The 17,746-nt window shown below is 41.5% G+C and overlaps 3 protein-coding genes across 4 annotated transcripts; 2 read left to right on the top strand and 1 right to left on the bottom strand.

Moving 5' to 3' along the window:
* Positions 1-40: 40 nt before the first annotated feature.
* On the bottom strand, positions 41-718 carry RB195_007232 (uncharacterized protein; the record flags this gene model as incomplete). The annotated part of the gene is made up of 1 exon (XM_064180758.1): positions 41-718. One exon carries the CDS (start codon positions 716-718, stop codon positions 41-43), a length of 678 nt encoding a protein of 225 aa, XP_064037601.1.
* Positions 719-4,065: 3,347 nt separating this feature from the next.
* RB195_007230 (uncharacterized protein) lies at positions 4,066-17,373 on the top strand (the record flags this gene model as incomplete). Of its 2 annotated transcripts, XM_064180754.1 has the most annotated exons (15): positions 4,066-4,069; positions 4,136-4,231; positions 6,364-6,515; positions 6,978-7,084; positions 7,154-7,308; positions 9,470-9,601; positions 11,273-11,354; positions 11,415-11,490; positions 11,553-11,693; positions 11,750-11,857; positions 11,938-12,023; positions 15,151-15,268; positions 15,353-15,549; positions 15,801-16,311; positions 17,017-17,373. In XM_064180754.1, the coding sequence occupies 15 exons, from the start codon at positions 4,066-4,068 to the stop codon at positions 17,371-17,373; spliced, it is 2,322 nt and encodes a 773-aa protein (XP_064037598.1). The 2 variants fall into 2 exon arrangements, with proteins under 2 accessions (XP_064037598.1, XP_064037600.1); XM_064180753.1 differs by lacking the exons at positions 4,066-4,069; positions 15,151-15,268; positions 15,353-15,549; positions 15,801-16,311; positions 17,017-17,373 and adding exons at positions 5,432-5,477; positions 7,745-7,833; positions 8,074-8,222; positions 12,078-12,180 and having other exon boundaries at positions 4,139-4,207; positions 7,154-7,304.
* Positions 15,871-16,350, top strand: RB195_007231 (uncharacterized protein; the record flags this gene model as incomplete). Its single annotated transcript, XM_064180757.1, has 1 exon — positions 15,871-16,350. The coding sequence occupies one exon, from the start codon at positions 15,871-15,873 to the stop codon at positions 16,348-16,350; it is 480 nt and encodes a 159-aa protein (XP_064037599.1).
* Positions 17,374-17,746: the final 373 nt, after the last annotated feature.

The raw sequence follows: 17,746 nt of genomic DNA, 5'->3' as shown, positions 1-17,746 counted from the left end.
AACAAAATACATTTTGTCTTAGAGAGAGGTCCACGCTGGATTATAAGTTTCCCGTCATTGGTTCTCGGGGAAGTTCGGTGACGTGAGTGAGAGCATCTTTGTAAACCACCCACTCACGCGTAGATGGCCGTTCATTTCTCAGGCGAGCTTCGTGCCTTAACTCATAATCCCGTTTTCGTTCTGCCGCGGTCATGCTTTTACGTACAAATATGTTCGAAAGGCTTGAGCGGCGTAGGAGGTGCGCTCTTGATAGAGCCTTTGCCCAGTGGGAGCGAGAAGCGAGTACAACAAAGACGTTAACAAGACGTAGCTTGTTATCGTTGAACTTTCCCAACCTGTAAGCTACTTCGGGCAGGCAGTCAACTTCAAACGCGTCGAGAACATTGGCCACTTTTTCTTCGAAGTCCCTGTGTCTTTCTATCAAAGATTCATCAGCACTCAATTCCGCTAAGCCAGTGGTCACAATACTGCGGCCCCTCTTTTCAGCTTCAGCTCCCTCAGCCACTTCTAGTGTAATTTTTGTTTTCAAGGCAAGAACCATCTTCTTAATGATAGGATCTGTGTTTCTTTCCAAAATTTCGTTTATGATTTCAGCACAAGGGAGCGATTCGACGTCAATCTCATCATTTCTGGATTGAGAAACGGTTTGAGATGTGCTGATAGGTTCTTTCGTTTTGCGGGATGAATTACGAAGGGTGCACTGAGTAGATCCAGGCATGTTATCAATGATCAATACTGACGATCTGCAACAGAGAAACGCGAAAAACTGAGTTTGAGACGTGGACGGAAGGAATTAGCGTGAAAAAGGAAACGAGTAAGCAAAACTAAGAACAGGATGAAAAATGTGAGTAAAACGATAAATTATAGCTAAAGTTCGCGCCTACAACGTTAGAACAGTCCACAGACCTACATTGTCTTCTAGAGGCTGCAGAGCGCATCAAATTTCACGTGATTGCTCTGCAACTCTATGAGACCAACAGCAGAAGGAGCGAGGTTCGACAGATGAATGACGGTACGCTCGTCATTCATGGAGAGGAAACGTCGCGAAGTGTATTCAGTGTTGGTCTTGTTGTGCACCCATCTGTCGTCCATCTTGTCGATTTTCACAAGATATTGTCATCTCGTCTGGCCATTCGTCGCCTCTTCCATATACGCTAAGAACTCGGCAGCATCATCAATTGCTACTCACTGATATTAGCAGCTGATGAATCCGAATTGGACGCACCTAAGAGGAATACAGGAAAATCTGGACTAGAGGTCCGAAATGAAAATGGCAATCGTATCGCTGGTTTGTAGTTAGCCGTTCTTCTCTGGAAATTCTCTCTTTATGAAAAAAAAAGATCATCCGCCGATGAACCGCCCAATGGCACCACTCTGACCACCGTCTTCTTCTTGCGAAAATACGACTTAGCCACACGATGGAAAAGAACATCTGCTATCGACAACGAAGAAGGAAAGAAATCATCTATGACGAAGGCATACTCGAAGACTCCTTGTGTCAAGGTGACAGGTAGGTGAAGACGTGGATTACAAGCTGCTGCTCAGAGAACTGCAAGCCTGTGCTGAATGGGCGTCGAAACCGCGCATGGCAAATTGTGATTGAATTTTGAAGAACACCAAGGAAATATTTGAAGGAAAAAGGACTTTGAGGCTTCATCAGAATGAGCGGATTCGCGTTATCCCCTGGGCTCAGCTCTTGTGTTTTCCTCCTCGATATCAATAGCTTCACGCCAAACATTAATTACTTTATGAACTAACTTTCGCCTAAGGATCGCCCACACATAGCCCAATGCTTATGCTTCAACCTTTTACGCTCCCCGTCCACCCACACATTGTATGGGATTGGTGCGACACAACAAAGCTTCAATCCGTTTTCATTATTCACGTGATGGGGCTAGCAAACGCCAACGAATAGGAACTAGTGCAGGATTTCCGCATCAGACCACGCGAGAGTTGATTGCACACTTTTTACTACATGTTCTTCCCTTCGTTTTTGGTAATACCGGTTTCTGGTAATTTGTACTTGTTGTCGAGCAAAAAAAGAGGCGCCTTAAGTTGGCTCTCTAACTCCTTCCAAAAAAAGTACGGCTTTGGAATGTAGTCACGTGTTTCTGTCACAGCTGCTGCTGCAAATGATATCATTAGGAGACATCCCAATAATTTCCTAGCAAAAATCGGATACTTTCAAGAACTGGTAAATTTATGAAGAACAGAAGAACTTTTGACTTAATTCAAGCTAATCTTTAGACCATGCTGATGTGCAGTTTTTATCTAGCGCCAGTTTACAGCAATAATTTCAGTTCTTGACAAGTACGGTATATCACCTTACTGTAAAGGTCTGCTTATGATGAGTGTTCAACAGCTGCTGCCTCGAGCATCATGAAGGACGGGCTGTACGTAATATTCCCTTTCATTAAATGATGAGTAATCCTTTGTCATTGTCAAGACATCTATTTTATATCTTTATTACACTGAAATTTCCTTTCTATGAGTAATTCTCGTCATTCCCAAAATGTCAAGACTCCTATTTCATAGCTTTATTACACTGATATTTACTTTTATGCAGGTTTCATTTGACTTTTGTTTTGTTCCTGAGAATTTTAATGAAAGAAAATACGAATAAAAGGCTGTCTATGTTCGAGACAGCACAGACTTTTCTTTTTTCTCCTATATCCTCCTGCACCTCCTCTCTAAGTGAAAGCACCAGAGTAAGAAGTTAGTCTGTAGTCTGGAACAGTGACATTTTTTCCTCTGCACTTTGGCGCAGATGTGATGTGGCGTAGTGGTCCAAGCCATAGACCTTCCAATCCGTTCCCTAATCCAGCCTTGTACCTGCTTCACGGGCATAATCTTGATGCTTGCGCGATGACTTAGATATCTGAATACAACATCAAATGTGAATTTTGTGGAAGATCAGATTCACACAGCTTATTTCCTGCCTAAACATCTGTACTGACTTGTGAGACAGCTAACATACGCGCGGATAAAAACGTACAAGCCACTAACTCGTTATTATCGCATGCACATGAGCGCAGAACACCAATTTCATCGTCGATGAAGCCTAATCACTCAGGCTCACTTCTGGTCAGACATTCCTGAGATGAATGCGAGTGCTAAACACAAGGTGTGTCTCCATTCCGCAAACAAACAGGCACTAGGCTACCTTTCTGACAAGAGTTACCTCTAACTATTGCTATTTCCTTGTTGTGCTCAATGGAATTGAGCACTTGTGTACTTGCTCTTTGTTGACCAAGCAGTAACAGCTACCTGTAGCAGCTCGCAACTGTGACAAAATCGACAAATAAGAACCGAAGTAAGAAGAACAGAGGGAGGAAAAAAGTAACTAGGCACTTAGGTGCGAGAAGCACCGAAACACGATGCCACGAAAGCGACTGAGACCCTTCGCGCACCTCGGTGAGAGTTGGGTAATGTCGCTACCAGTTCTGCTTGTACGCATCTGCTTAATCACATCGATTTGTTTCGTGTTCGACACCTTTTTTCCTCTGAACCCTAAGGTTTCGATCAAATCATAGAGCAGAGGCTTATTGTCTTATTTCAATCGTATCACGCTACGCGCAGATACGAGCTTCGACTTTTTTCCGTACCGAGTCGCATTGCTTCCTGTCCCTCAGAAGTACTTCAGGAGTTTGGAGAGCCTGAAATGCTGAGTATTCGAAGGCCACACGAATTTCTTCTTGCTGCAAACAACCGATTGTTATAGTCTCACATTTTTGGCAGATGGCAGCTGGACCATTGAGTAGAGCAAAAGAAAGTTGTAGCTGAAACTCTTTTAGATGGAAATGCATCCATCCAACCGGAAGCATCAAAATGAGAATGAAATTCTATTTTTGTTGTTTCTCTGTTTTGCTGCTGGGTGCAAAAAGACCTCTGTTTATGGCCAAATGGAGCAAAAGTCAAGCAAAAGTCGCAACTGGTGCTGAATGTGAAGGGGTAGACTTTGTGCAAGGAGCTTGCATACGTTTTGGAAGTGGATAGCATCTTTCTAAGCCAATCAATATTCTTTTTACTTTTATAACAATGTCTTCATGGTTAGTATTCACGCGTATGGGTACAGCATCATTAGTTGCCCATGGTTATCCATAGCAAACAATAGCAGGACTAGTTATATTTTCAGGAGATGAATATCGCCTTGCTGTTGTTTGTCTACAGCTGTACGCCGCTTGCAGCAGTAAGAGCTGCATCACCGGTAAGGATGCACCATTACAACAAGGTAGATCACTAATTGATGAGATGAAAAGTCGCTTCTGGAGTTTGAATTTTTCCTGCTCTCCTAATTGCAATTGGTAAGAAGTAGGTGAACTAGCGTAAGATCGATAATCTTTCAACAGAAGAGGAAATATACGCGGATGGCCTCCTTTCTTTCTTTTTTCATATGTTTGTTCAATTTTATCTTAATTGTAATATCTGGCTTTGAATAGATGTGTGAACACAAAATCTACCGACTGAGATTGATACACAGTCGATACATGGAACTCACAAAAGACAGAAAAGACTACCTGCAAATAAGGCAGAATAAAATTACAGATGAGAACGCTATGCTTGCAGCGCACGATTCTTCACTTACCTTCCTCAGTTTTCCTTTTGCACTAATAAGAGCTGTTTTTGAAAGATTTTTTCCAAAACATTCCTTGTACTACCGCCAAATTTCTTCAGTATTCCACACACCTTTAGAGGTCTTGGTTTCATTTCGTCCTTTAATATAGCAGACATGAGATTGTGATGATAGCAAATAAAATTAACGAAACCGATAGTGTATCATATATCTTAAACTAGCTTCACGAAACGCTGTCTCGACATCCATGCTCAGTAAATATCCCATCAAAGACCAAAGGTCTTTTATTAATCACATGGTTTCACTGCTTCCCCTCGCCATGCTACTCGCTCTTCACCTCCTCACCGTGCATGTTATCAACGGTGCAGCGATGTAGCGAGTAACTGCAAGCCATCACTTGAAGCGGTAGAGACGTCAAAATATTCAACAGCACCTTCTCGAAGGAAGGCAGTGAAGACGGGTTAGGTTCAAAAATAGTCGAACTGCCAGTCTTAAGCAATCAATTTCGAACAGCTCACGACAACGGTTGTTTCTACACCTACCTACCTAGCGCATAGCCACGATAATAAACACAAAATATGCTAGCGCAGCATTTCTATCTTTTTCCTTTTATCTTTTATCACTTCTATCCGAAGCATCTGAATATTCGCATCAGGGATGATAAACTAAGACAACTATATTTCTTGCAGTTTTTACTGCAAAATTGTGAAGTGGTTATCAAAGTGATGCTTTAAGTTAATGGAGCAGATTTTGTATAGAATAATAATTGTAGTACGCCTTCTGACACTCAATGTTCATCTCTGTGCTGGTAAGTTAACGTGCACCTTTGTAATATCTGATAAGTTCATTTGTTTGAAGGTACTCGTAAGCGTCACCGGTGGTGCTCCACAGGATAAACAAGTAGGTTCGTCTTTCACACTCAACCATCATAAATCAATAAACATCAATAAACACTTGAAAAAACCAAATTCAAAACATAGCTCTATGAAAGGATAAAGATTATCACAGCCAATGTTGGAAGGAGTTGTCAAAAAGGACAAACGCTGTACGTTCTGCATTTTACAACTACCCTAGGCTTAAAACGAATAGTGCAAACAAATGTATGAGAGTACATTAAAATACCTAGTGAGACACTTAGAAAGTCCAACAGATCCATCCGCTACTTTTGGACACCTCGGATGCACGAGAGGCACGAGAATCAACTGCGGTAGTTCTGAAGGGCAGTAAACCAAGAGCAGAGCTAGTATGACTCTGCTCTCCTTTGCTTTCATGCATTGTTCCACATATGCGTGCATGATAGCTTCATTGGAAGGCTTCAGACGCTTTTTCTAAGCTCTTTCCTTGTGTAAGATGGTAATATTACGTGCGCATAAGGAGATAGGGAATATTTAAATATACAAATGCAATGTAGGAGCAAGTGTAGAAGCACTCGAATTAAAGAAGTAAAACATGCACACTACTCTGACACTCGCGGCTTCCGTGCACAAACTTATCTCTTCTAACAAAAATGGGTTACGTTTAACCTAGGACTTTACTTAATTAGATTTACTTTTGACCTGTGTGTAAGTGCTAAGAGGTGAGCCCTTTGGCTCTACGAAATCTCTCTTAAGAAGTTTCTCTTGGCCCCTCATGGAGTTTTTGGCTGCTACGAAAGAGAATGATCTAAAAAATGGCTGCGTGAGATGAAGCGAAAGCGAGAATCCGAACTACAATCGCCTTCAAGAGACGAAGAATAGATATTAGTGAAGACTTCTCGTTCCACTGTTTAGTTTGTTATCTCTGTAATTTAGTCCGGCAAGTTTGCGCAAATCCACCGCTCCCCGATGACAAAATACGTTCGGCGTTCCTGACTGAACATAACAACTACAGGAGTAGTCTTGCGACTGGAAATGTATATGATGAACAGGCCACTCTACCGGGATCGACAAGCTTGTTTATGATGGTATGTTTATAGTTTAGAGTTTATGTTTATGATGTTTAGAGTTCCCTCATATAGTAAATGTATTTTTAAATAGGCTCTGAGGAAGCTGTACAAAGGCGTAGGAGATGTGCTACGGTTTGTCAAATGTCCCAAAATTTGCTCTGAATTCCAAATTATCAGAAAGGACGAATGTAGGCGCAATGGTACGAGATCAGCGCTACGCCTGCGTGTTCAATAGTTCGGCACCGTTTGACTAAATTCTTGATATTCACGATGTTGATAAATTCCACCATCCTTCTCCGGAATAGTGAAAACAATCACTTGATACATTGATAGCATCCAGCAAAGCACTGTATAGGCCGCATATGTGCTCATCAACCTCTACTACTCTCAATTTGAAATTGTATGAGTAGCGTCTCTAAGGGGATAAATAAGCGCCAAGTTCTCTAAAACTGCTAGAGTTAGTGATGCTTGATATTCTAGTCATACAACTGCGGATTGGAACAACAGGCTTTATCGGTTACCACCGCTTGCAATTCTCAGAGCACCACGCCAGGTGTTTTACAGGGCAAATCTATAAACTATGGGATGTGAGCTGTTTGATGTTTCTTCAATGTTAACTACAAGAAATAACTTATTATACTCATATTTATATTTAGAATACGTGATAATGTTGCCGCTCCCTCTGATAAGAAAGTTGTACAAGACATTCAAAAATTGATGACTCAGTGGACAGAAACCAGCTTCGAATATAATTTCAACAAAACCACGGTTGTCTACGGGAACGAACTTGCTGCACCGTTTGCAAGAGTAGGTTTTATTCTATATTTGCAAAGAATTTATACTTGGAGTTTAATTTAATATTGGATTCTAGAACGGTATCATAGATAGAACATAAGTATCTCTTTTTATTTTTTTTTTCTCAGGAGGTCTTTTCTTCAGTAAAAATACAAAAAGCAGTTTTTAAGCTACTATCCACTCCAAGGTAATGTAAACTCCGTGAATTGTTTCAAAGTTCTTCAGCATGTACAGGATATTATGAAGCAAGATCAAAAATACAAACACAGACTAATTTCTTGTCTATATAGTACTGTACTTTGTGTACCTTATAGAAGTGTTGAATATTACAAAAAATCTTCAAAGGTGATTTTCCTACACATAAGTTTGATTTGCATGTCGTTGCATTGTCGTTGTTGCTGGTTTTTTTCTTACCAAAATCCACATTTGTTGGTATGAAGCCGTCATTTTAGATTGTTTACCACAAATCGATCTCACTAGGATGTACAATAACTCAATGTGCACCGAGAAAAACTGCATATGCTTGCGCATACAGTGACAGGTAAAAAATGAATGGAAAATACGAGTGGATAAATAAAAAATATTAGCTTACGTGAAAATAATCGTTTTTAAAGCTTTTGTTCTACCCGTTCCTTGTTTCCTCTTGATTTTCGTCAAAAATAAAATTTTTGTCTCTATACTCAAAATGATGGAAAGTTTTGTGCGAACACATGAATTTTGAATATAATTAATTTTAAAGAAATAGATATTGTTATTTCTCTTGTTATTTTCCACTATTCAGTCCAGTTATTGGAGAACCTCTCTATTCGCCTTCGAAAAAACCAACCGGTTGCACGAGGAACTCTCAGTGTAGAAAGGCCATACCTGGTTCAACTACAACGTGCGATACTAGTCTAAACCTATGCTCTACGCCCTTGTTGACATTAAATGGTGAGTTAGTTAAAACCCTATATTTCTTCTATCAGCGCTTGAGCAACACATTAAATATGGCATCTTTACGTATTAATTGAGAATAAGCACTTACTTCTTAACCCTATATTTTAAAATGTTGCTCAAATGAATGAGTTTTATATGAAATTTTAATTTATACTAATTTACTCTTTCTTTGGTAAAACGTCTGTATTATATGATTACATCTCTACTCTGAAGAACTGAGATAATTTCTATGAATAGGGACTCTCGGGGCTTTTGCGACGTGTACCGGAGAGGTGTCCTAGGCGTCCCTAGTGCACAGAAATGGTTTGCGAAATTGAAAAATGCCGATTTTAACCTCGCCGACACGCCTCACACCGGAATACCTTCTGAATTCAGCGAGAGTTTTTTCACTCCATAGAGTACTTCAGTAGACCTCTCCAATCCACCAAACTCGAATCAAAGTTTCCTTTGGGTAGAGAACCTGCTTGACTCACGGCTTCGTTGTTTCTTCAATCCTTTATTAGATATCGACGTATAGACCCTACTACTCATCTCTAGTGAAAATACTGTTGAAGAATCGTTGCTTCTTCCCATGCATTCATTGCTCGATGTCCGGCGCCATTGAACCAGAAGGCAATTTTCTTTGTTTCTTTCGGTAAGCTCGTGAGGTACCCAACTGCCCAATTTTTGGGTACCTCACTAGCTCCCACAGTCCAGGTCTAGCCCGATCCCAGAGAAAACAGTGGAGAAAAGTTAGGTGATCGCGGTTCATTTTTTTGCCACTACGTGTTTGGTAACTGTCCTTCTTCGAAGTGCTTGAGGCTCTCCTCGTCGAACTTAGAAGGTCTTTGGATGCAATGCGTGTGACAAACTCTTAATCGCCGTTTTTCAATTTCGCAAACCATTTCTGTGCACTAGACACACTATTACACCTCTATACACGTCGCTGATGTCCCAAGCGGCAGCAGCAGCTAGAAATAGTGAGAAAATGTAGTTGTCAAAAGTGCTGATCTTTGCATCCTGGATATTCCATATCTAAGGCTGAAAAAACAATTAGAAAATAAACTATTAAAATTTCTTTTTGCAGTTTTGTAGAGCAAACGGAGCTCTTTCAAATAATATAAACGCTTTACCAAAAAGCAAGCAAACCAGTATACTATAAAATATAATATAAAACTCTACGAATTTATCCCCTAACCTTATATAATCACAAGATGGCCGATAACACTAAGCTGGATAGATAGCTTTGCATAAGTTTGCAGAGGGATCAACCACTGTTGTGAGCACCACAACCACGACAGCTGCGACAGCTCCGACCACTACCGTTGCTCCGAGTAGCGTTGTCACCACAACCACGACAGCTGCGACTTCTACGACCACTACCGTTGCTCCAAGTGAGTACAAATATTTTGGCACTTCGCTGAAATCAATGAAGGCATAGTTGGTAAACTGAGGAAAGAAAAGGAAAAATGTAGTCAGTCGTAACCGCATTGACTATAAGTCGTTCTTTGGGAATTTTCTGTAGTTGCACAGTTACAGTGGCAGTTGTTCGAGGCATCTGTCCTTCCTCTCCCGAAATAAATTCGTCTACGGAAGAAAACCAAAAACACGGATAAATATAATGAACGGGGTCATTTAGGAGCTCTGTTTTAGAAGTAGTACTAAACATAATAGAGAAATGAATGATACTGCATTTTATTCCAACACTCGAGACTGCACAAGTAGTCTTTCTCCGTGGAAGCTAATGTTATATATATTAGAATCGAAATGCCAGTAGCTATTACTTCCCTCTCTCTTAAAGGCATCACTCCACGAATCTGAGGTGGTACGGATTTCAGGTGGAGTATTCGTATACGGGATAGTAGATTATGGAGAGAGGGGTGATTCCGTCCATTTCTTCCTAAGTGCCGTAGAAAACGGCCCGGAAGATACGGCTTCAGTGGTTCTGGCGCACTATTTTCTGCAAGGAGTTCGACTGGAGCGCGCCAGCCTTGTGCACGCGCCGCATCTTCCGGACCGTTTTTTTTACCGCAATTAATGTGAAATGCTTTTGTTAGCGCTGTTCCGAAAATTTCCAACTATGCATTGAAAAGCGCCATGTTATTTTCAAAAACTGTAGTCAAAAACGGATCTTAGGGAGAGCCGTCGATTTAGTCCTGTTCCGCCGAATTTTTGGACTCTTTTCTCGTACTAAAATTTTAAGCAGTAGTCCAGGGCTTCCTCCATAAAAACTCATTAAAGCATTTCTCTGAGTCCTGTTATCACGAAATCATTTGTGATCTCCCAAAACTAACAATGTGCACTGAATCTGTGCTTCTTTGGCCAACCTTTTTGTAGGGCGAACCTTCCCCTCTTAAAAATTACTTGAAACATTTCTCTTGATCCTCCTATCGCAGAGCTATTCACCATCTTCCAGATCTAAAAATGTGCACAGAATCTAATGCTTTTTGGTTACTAAATTCACTTTCAAACTGCTTAGAACTACTTACAATTGGATTCTTCATTCTTTAGGGGCGGTTTCACGTTCCTATCTCTTTCGCAAAAGGTTGGGTCAACGAAGTGTTGAACCTGCGGTCCCATTGTCACATTGTCAACACATTGTACATCTTCAAAACAAAATGCTGATGCTTCCATGTTACTGTCCTACGCCTAGAACGTAATATAATATTCTGTAATGCATGTAATTACTTATTATTATTTGATGCCACATTTTGTAGTGTGTGTTATGTTATATAATGTTTGTAATGCACCATGGGATATCATACAATATTTTGTCCCGGTTATCACGCTTGTCTTCGATTCATCCCTTCCCACGCGCACACGCCCCTTCCCTTGCTACCTCCCTTTTTACGACCCCGAGATCAAGTGAGAACGTCACTCAGTCATTAGACCTACCGTTAATTGAAATCAAATTGTTTGATTCGCCGAGATCCTTAACTGGGGACATTTTGTAAACCTCTGCGAATCTCCGCTCTTTCTTCGCATAACTATAATTTCGTAGACTTTGACAGCTGACTCTGGACCGTGAATATTGCTCAAAATCTTATTCCAATCATATTTTCAAGGTGAGAACACGGTGTGTCCAGGAAATCAAGTGATAACCGATTCTGTAAGAAATATATTCCTAACACAATTCAATCAGATAAGGTATTTCTGGTTGTTGAAGTTTTTGCCTTAGTAGCTGTGCATTAACGATTAATCCAATAGATCACAAGTCGCTCGAGGCCTTTTCGTCACTAGTTCAGGAGTGTATGCTCGTCGGGCATCGAAAATGATAAGGCTTGTGAGTAAAACAGTGAGATTTCTAAACGCTTTGTAGAACAAACATTATTTCCCATATTCTAGACATATAGTTGTGAAGCAGAAACCAGTGCGAACAACTGGGCTATACAGTGCCAAGACAGGGACTCGGGGACAGCTACTTATGCTGAAACCAGATACATCTTTCAGGACACTACTGCTGCATATGACCTTGTCGCAAGAACGGTAGACAACATTAGTCACATAGACAAACGCTGCCTCTCTTTTATGTCCTTGTTCAGGCTGTTAACAATTGGACGAATGAAGCAAATACTGGAAGGCTGCCTCCACAGGGCACGAACCCACAGTATATTTACCAGACTAGTCTTGGAATACCAAACTTTGCAAAAGTAAATTTGGAGCTCTCCTTTTTACTCAGAATAGAAGAAAAAATAATTTGGAACGAAGAAAGTCAATGCTGTGAATTAAGATGGTTTGGGACTCTGAGAGACAAGTTGGCTGCTCGATAGCAAGATGTCCTCCATTTGTGAACGTAGTTTGCCACTTTACTCCAAGGTGCGTTAAACTCTAGGCGGAAATTAAATTTGACACGTGAAGAGTATGTTTCAGAGGAGGTATTGCTGGCTCTCAAATGTACAAGCCAGGGCCTTCCTGCAACCGCTGCGTCAATATCAGATTGCCGACCTGTATGGAAGGACTTTGCAGCCCATGAGCGCGCTGAAAGAAACACTGTTGACATTCCTCTTACTCGTCTACAGTATAAATGAACTATTTGCAGTAAGGCTAGTGTATCACAGTATTAAGGCGTGGGCGGTTTCACAAATCATCTAAATAATAGCTAAGACTGAGAAGAATTCCATACAGCGGACCGCAATGTACACAATATTATAAATTACAATTGAAGCAAACTTTTTGCTTATAATCCCAATTTCTTTACACATTCTGCCCATTCTTCTTGCTTCTCAAGAAGTGTGAAAATCATGCGTTTTGTTTACTGCACGGTATTCTTTTATGTTCTCACAGGTGAGAAGCATTCTGATATAGCACATAGCACTACCAGCTAATATATTTGTAGAAATATTGGTATTGGTAGAAAATCAAAGAATGTTCTACAATAGGTAGTATACTATGCCGGTCTAACTGATTTCATACTGATTTTCGGAACAGGATCGGATCTAACGAAGTCCAAGGCCAAGATGTTCCGTTGTGTCTGCACGATAGTTTCAACGGTTTGTAATCCTCTTAGAGCCAATCAAGCTTTTCATTAATCTGGAATCGGCAAATTGGTCCGAAACATATCTCGAAGGGTGGAAACTTTAGGTTGATACATCGACTCGCCCCTGCAAGTCATTATCTAATATAGACATAATAATATAGACGTTTAAAAACCGCAAACGGTTCTGAATTGAAGTAAACCCAAGTGGATTGCTTAACGCCAGACACGTTGGCACGAGGGCGGTCTCACTTCATGTTAGTTAATTGCCAAGGAAAGGCATGATTGGAAACAGGAATATTTGTTTATTTATTTATTCGTTCACATACACGAACGATGCACCAAGAAGAGAAAAAAACGAAAACACATTTGCCTAAGTCAGAACATCTAAGAAGAAATCGGCAAGCATATTGTCAGTGGCGCCTGGCGCAGTAAATTTCGTTACGGATAATACGTTAAGCATGTCGCTCTCCTACTTCAAAAAGTAAAGGATCCTCTCATGACATCTACTAACCCAGTCCACAACACTCAACATCGGTTTATCTACATATCAAGATTTGACCACCAACTTACCCCAAAGGGGTAGGAGCTGATTTGACGATGAAAATTGAACAATAGAGATCACCTACTTTCGGGATTCTCAAACGAGTAACCACACCAATCAAGACAAGACCAAACCAGGTAGAAAATGCAGAAGTCAAAAAAGAGGTTGTTCAGAGATAGAGGAGTTTGAGAGAGGAGGTAACATGACGGAACAAATTTAAAAAAGTTTAATTGCAGGATATAAGTATCTTTATTAGTGAATGAGCTTCAGTGAGCGAGACAGGCTTCATGAGTCAGAAGGAGAGGAAGTGTGCTCACGTAGTTAGCCGAAAAAAGAAAAAGTGGAATCTATGAGAGAGTCTTCACCTCCTGCCACTTACCCGATCAAGACATTATGTAGTCAGTGTCTTGATTCTCTCAAACAACTCCGTAAGTTTGGAAGATGGCAGACATAAAAGAGAGTGTAAACGCCTGCGCTACGCTTGCTCTAATGAAGCAATAGAATCCATAATTCATGACAATTTCGTTGTACGGTAAGGCAGGTGTAACGCAGTGGCAAGAGGTTTACTCGTGACTGCATGTTTTGAAATCCCTTAGATCAGCCAAGATTTTTCCCTAAAGTGGCGAAAAATTGCTACTAGACTTGCCTAAGAAGATAAAGACGTTTATTAGATGCAGCGGTTGGTCCCTGCAATTCATTCTACGGCCCCATAAGCCCATAAGCCTCAAACGATTCTGATTGAAGAAGAACGGCGGTGAAACATCCCAAGATTGTTGTTTGATGCCGGTACTTCATTTTAATGTACGGTGTTCATTGAACAATATCAATAATAACTTCATTCTAAACATCAGTGGTATGAGGTAATTCTGAATTTCCTTTGCATGTTCTCGTAACTCTTCCCTCCTTCTTGCTGTTCGGTGACAACTCTTCCACTAATTTAGGAGATCCTTCAGTATCTTTCGAAATTTGACCGCGCATCGAGAACCGCAAATTTTTTGAACCTCCTATTTCCAACACCTTGATTCCATCAGCTTCGCTAAGGTCTGCTTTTAATCACTTCTTTTTTCTAAATCTCCAGCAGACTTCAGAAAAAAAAACCTCCTTCTTTTGCAGAGTATCTTTTTTCTTATTTGGCTGCTTCAAAAAACAAATTGCGAGTCTCTTTCCTGTTGTTTTTAGAAACGAAAGTGTATATATATATATATATGTATATATATAGTATATATATATATATATATATATATATATATATATATATATATATATATATATATATATATGGTAGCAGTCATCAAGTCAAGGTGATATATATATATATATATATATATATATATATATATATCACCTTGACTTGATCACCTTGACTCCCGTTGATCTTCGAACTGGTCGAGCGGGCGCCAGTAATTCTTCCATTTTTCCCGATCGCGTGCCAAAGTAGCCCAGTGGTTCCTCCTTTCGCGTGGGACACGAAGAGCATCATATTTTTCTTTGAAGGACTTCGTGAAGAAATCTGACAATCGGGTCGGCGGTCTTCCTGTAGTGCGCTTAATATCGCGGGGAACGCGGCGACGTTTGCCAAGGAAAGTAATATATATATATATATATATATCTGATTGAGGCCTCGTTCACAAGTCTGATTGCTACCTGCTCATGGTGGCCCTGCTGTAACTAAATGTTATCAGGCGTTCGAGTCTACGCATTGGGAACGCACGAACTATAAGCCGCACTGTTATAAAAAGATCAAAAGGTCAAAAGATTTCCAACCATTGCATTAAAAGGTGCTGTCGCACAGCACATCGTCGAAGCCCACAACCTGAAAGGTCAACTGCCCGAAGGGAGCATGGAATTTTTGGGAAAAAGCATTCCTTTGGTCACGCTAAATTGCCGAACACTGTCGAGTGTCTCCAACAAACCACCTTGTCTAGGCTTCTGCGATATCTCTGTGTGCTGTTTGCTGCACTGCAGGGAACAGGCATGAGAGACCAGCCCGTCATCAACACTGGAAATTGTAACATACACTGCGGCGATGCCGATGAGAAGAAAGTAGGTGGATACGCGAAAGGAACCATCACAACAAGCTGGTAAAAGAATTTAACGTCGTCTAGATGTGCCTTTGTACGACTGTAGGATCGCAGAGTACAGAATCTGTGGATCATAAGTGCTCGCGCACTTACAGAAACCGTTGAAGGCAACAGGAAGAGCGTCTTCTACAATGAACTCAGTGCGTTACTGTTTGTAATGGCCAGTCACCAGGTGATCATTGTCGGAATCAACACAAATGCGAAGATGGGACTCGAACAACAATTCGATTTGCTAGGAAAATGGTATTATTCACCAAGCGCATAACGACCCTCTGGCTGACTTATGTGAATATGTGCTCCATCATCGACGCCATCGGTTCACGTGGCAAGGGTCAACGCTTTCAACGCCTGAAGAGCAGCGCAAGCGGAAGATGAGGCTCTTAAACTTCAGCTTAACTGCGTTCTGACCAGGGATATTCCTCGTTTGAATATCCGGAAAACCATACCTGTTTGGGACGTTGCATTTGCCTCTTCCACCAGCCAGTTCTTCTCAGCCTTAAGATTCACAAGACGAGACGGTTCGACAAGAGGAAGGGAGGAGCTCTTTCTCAAGTGAAAATCGAAATGAGAGGTCTGAAAGACGATGAATGCAGAACAAAATTTCCGCTAACGTGTGACTATTCATGTTGGAGTACGGACCAGGAAAAAACTTTGCGATGCGAATTCCTTCACAAAGTGGATCCAGGATGCTGCAAGGGAAACATAAAGGGGAAAGGGGATAAAGAGTGGACATCAAGAGCGAAGGAGTTTGAAAAAGCGTGGAAGGACAAGAACCCGCGAAAAGCTTATGCTTTATTGAAGCAGTATAGCGGCAAGATGAAGAGATGTAATTCAGTTCTCAACACTTCCAATAGAGCTCCTGTTGGTGAAGCAATCTTTGCAATTTGGAGGGACCACTTCAAGACCTTGCTAAACCGGCAAGCGCCGTCAGCTCCTGAGCTCGGCCACCTTCATGGACCGACATTTGCGGTTAACGAGGAACCAACGACCGAGTCAGAGGCTCTAGTCTGCGTCCAAAAGATGAGAAGTGGAAAATCTGGTTGAGACGACGGAACTAGCGCACAAATAATGAAGCAGTACTGAAGTATATTCCTCCATTTGGGATTCGTGGGATGACAAAGATTATCCACTCAATATGGAAGGACGAAACGATACCTGATTCGTGGAGATACGCTGTCATAATTCCCCTCCACAAGAAATTATCCGTCACGGACCTTGGGAGCTATCGAGGAACCTCTTTGTTGGGTATTATGTACAAGGTTTTGGGGCGGATTATCCTGGACCGACTTATTGAGCATCGCGAAAAAACAAGACGCGACGAGCAAGCTGGCGTTCTTCCTGGCCGTCTACGATTGACAAGCTGTTCATCGTTAGGAGATTGAAAGAGATCTAGCTGCAGTATTCGGAGCCAATGTAATTAGCCTTTCCGCACTTTGAAGCCGCTTTGGACTCTCCTTATCGAGGGCGTCTTCTCAACGCGCTCCGCACCGATGGAGTACCAGGAAAATTTGTTCGCTTGCTTGATGATATGAATCAACGAACAACTGCTGCAGTTCGAACACCAGCCGGATGTACAACAGGTGATGACTGGAGTAAGATAAGGAGGAGTGGCAGAATCCTCCTTGTTCAACTTTGCTATCAATGAAATCATGCGAAAAAGTCGATTAGTGTCCTGCAGACATCCTCTTAACACCATCGGGATGCCTCTAGACTGATCTCGAGTATGCCTACGATGTTGTTATATTCGCAAAAAGCAGTACGAAACTTCAACATGTTGTCAACCGTGTGCTGAAGCTGGCTGCAGCCTATCGACTACGTCTACGCCCTGATAAATGCAAGCAGATGTGGATCTCTTCGAGACCACGAACGGGAATCAGGGTGGACGGACAACCGATAGAACTCGTCGATGAGTTCTGTTACCTAGACTGCACGCTGAAGAACAATGGCAGCTACGAGAGAGATATTTGGCAAAAATGCGCTAAGACCACATCTGCATTTAACTCCTCAACAAAATGCCTGTGGTCGACCCCCATCTCCAACGAAGTCAAGTCGCAAAACCATCTATAAGCAGTTCGCCCCATCATGATGTACAGAACGGAGACTTGGGCAGCACCAGCTACATTAATGGACAAGCTTAACTAAACGGAAAGAAAGCTGCTTAAACGTATGCTTGGCTACTTTTGGGCTAGAGTATGTCACAATGAAGGGCTTTACGCGGAAATCGATGTGGTGTAACGGCGGATGACACGTGGAAGACATCAACATCTTGCACCGCCATCGAAAATGGTTAAAGTAAATCGTCTTCGCTTCTTTGGTCATATATTAAGGAGACCGCAGATCGCCTTGTTTAACGAGTTTTGAGGAGTTTGCTGGATTCAAGCGGGAAGAGGCCACTTGACCGAAAACGGAAGTTCTGGACTGAGGTGGTGAGGGAGGACTT

The sequence above is a fragment of the Necator americanus genome, chromosome I (assembly GCF_031761385.1).
Source record: "Necator americanus strain Aroian chromosome I, whole genome shotgun sequence".
Classification (NCBI taxonomy): domain Eukaryota; kingdom Metazoa; phylum Nematoda; class Chromadorea; order Rhabditida; family Ancylostomatidae; genus Necator; species Necator americanus.
Note: the sequence above shows the minus strand (reverse complement) of the source record. Positions and strands in the feature narration are given on the sequence as shown.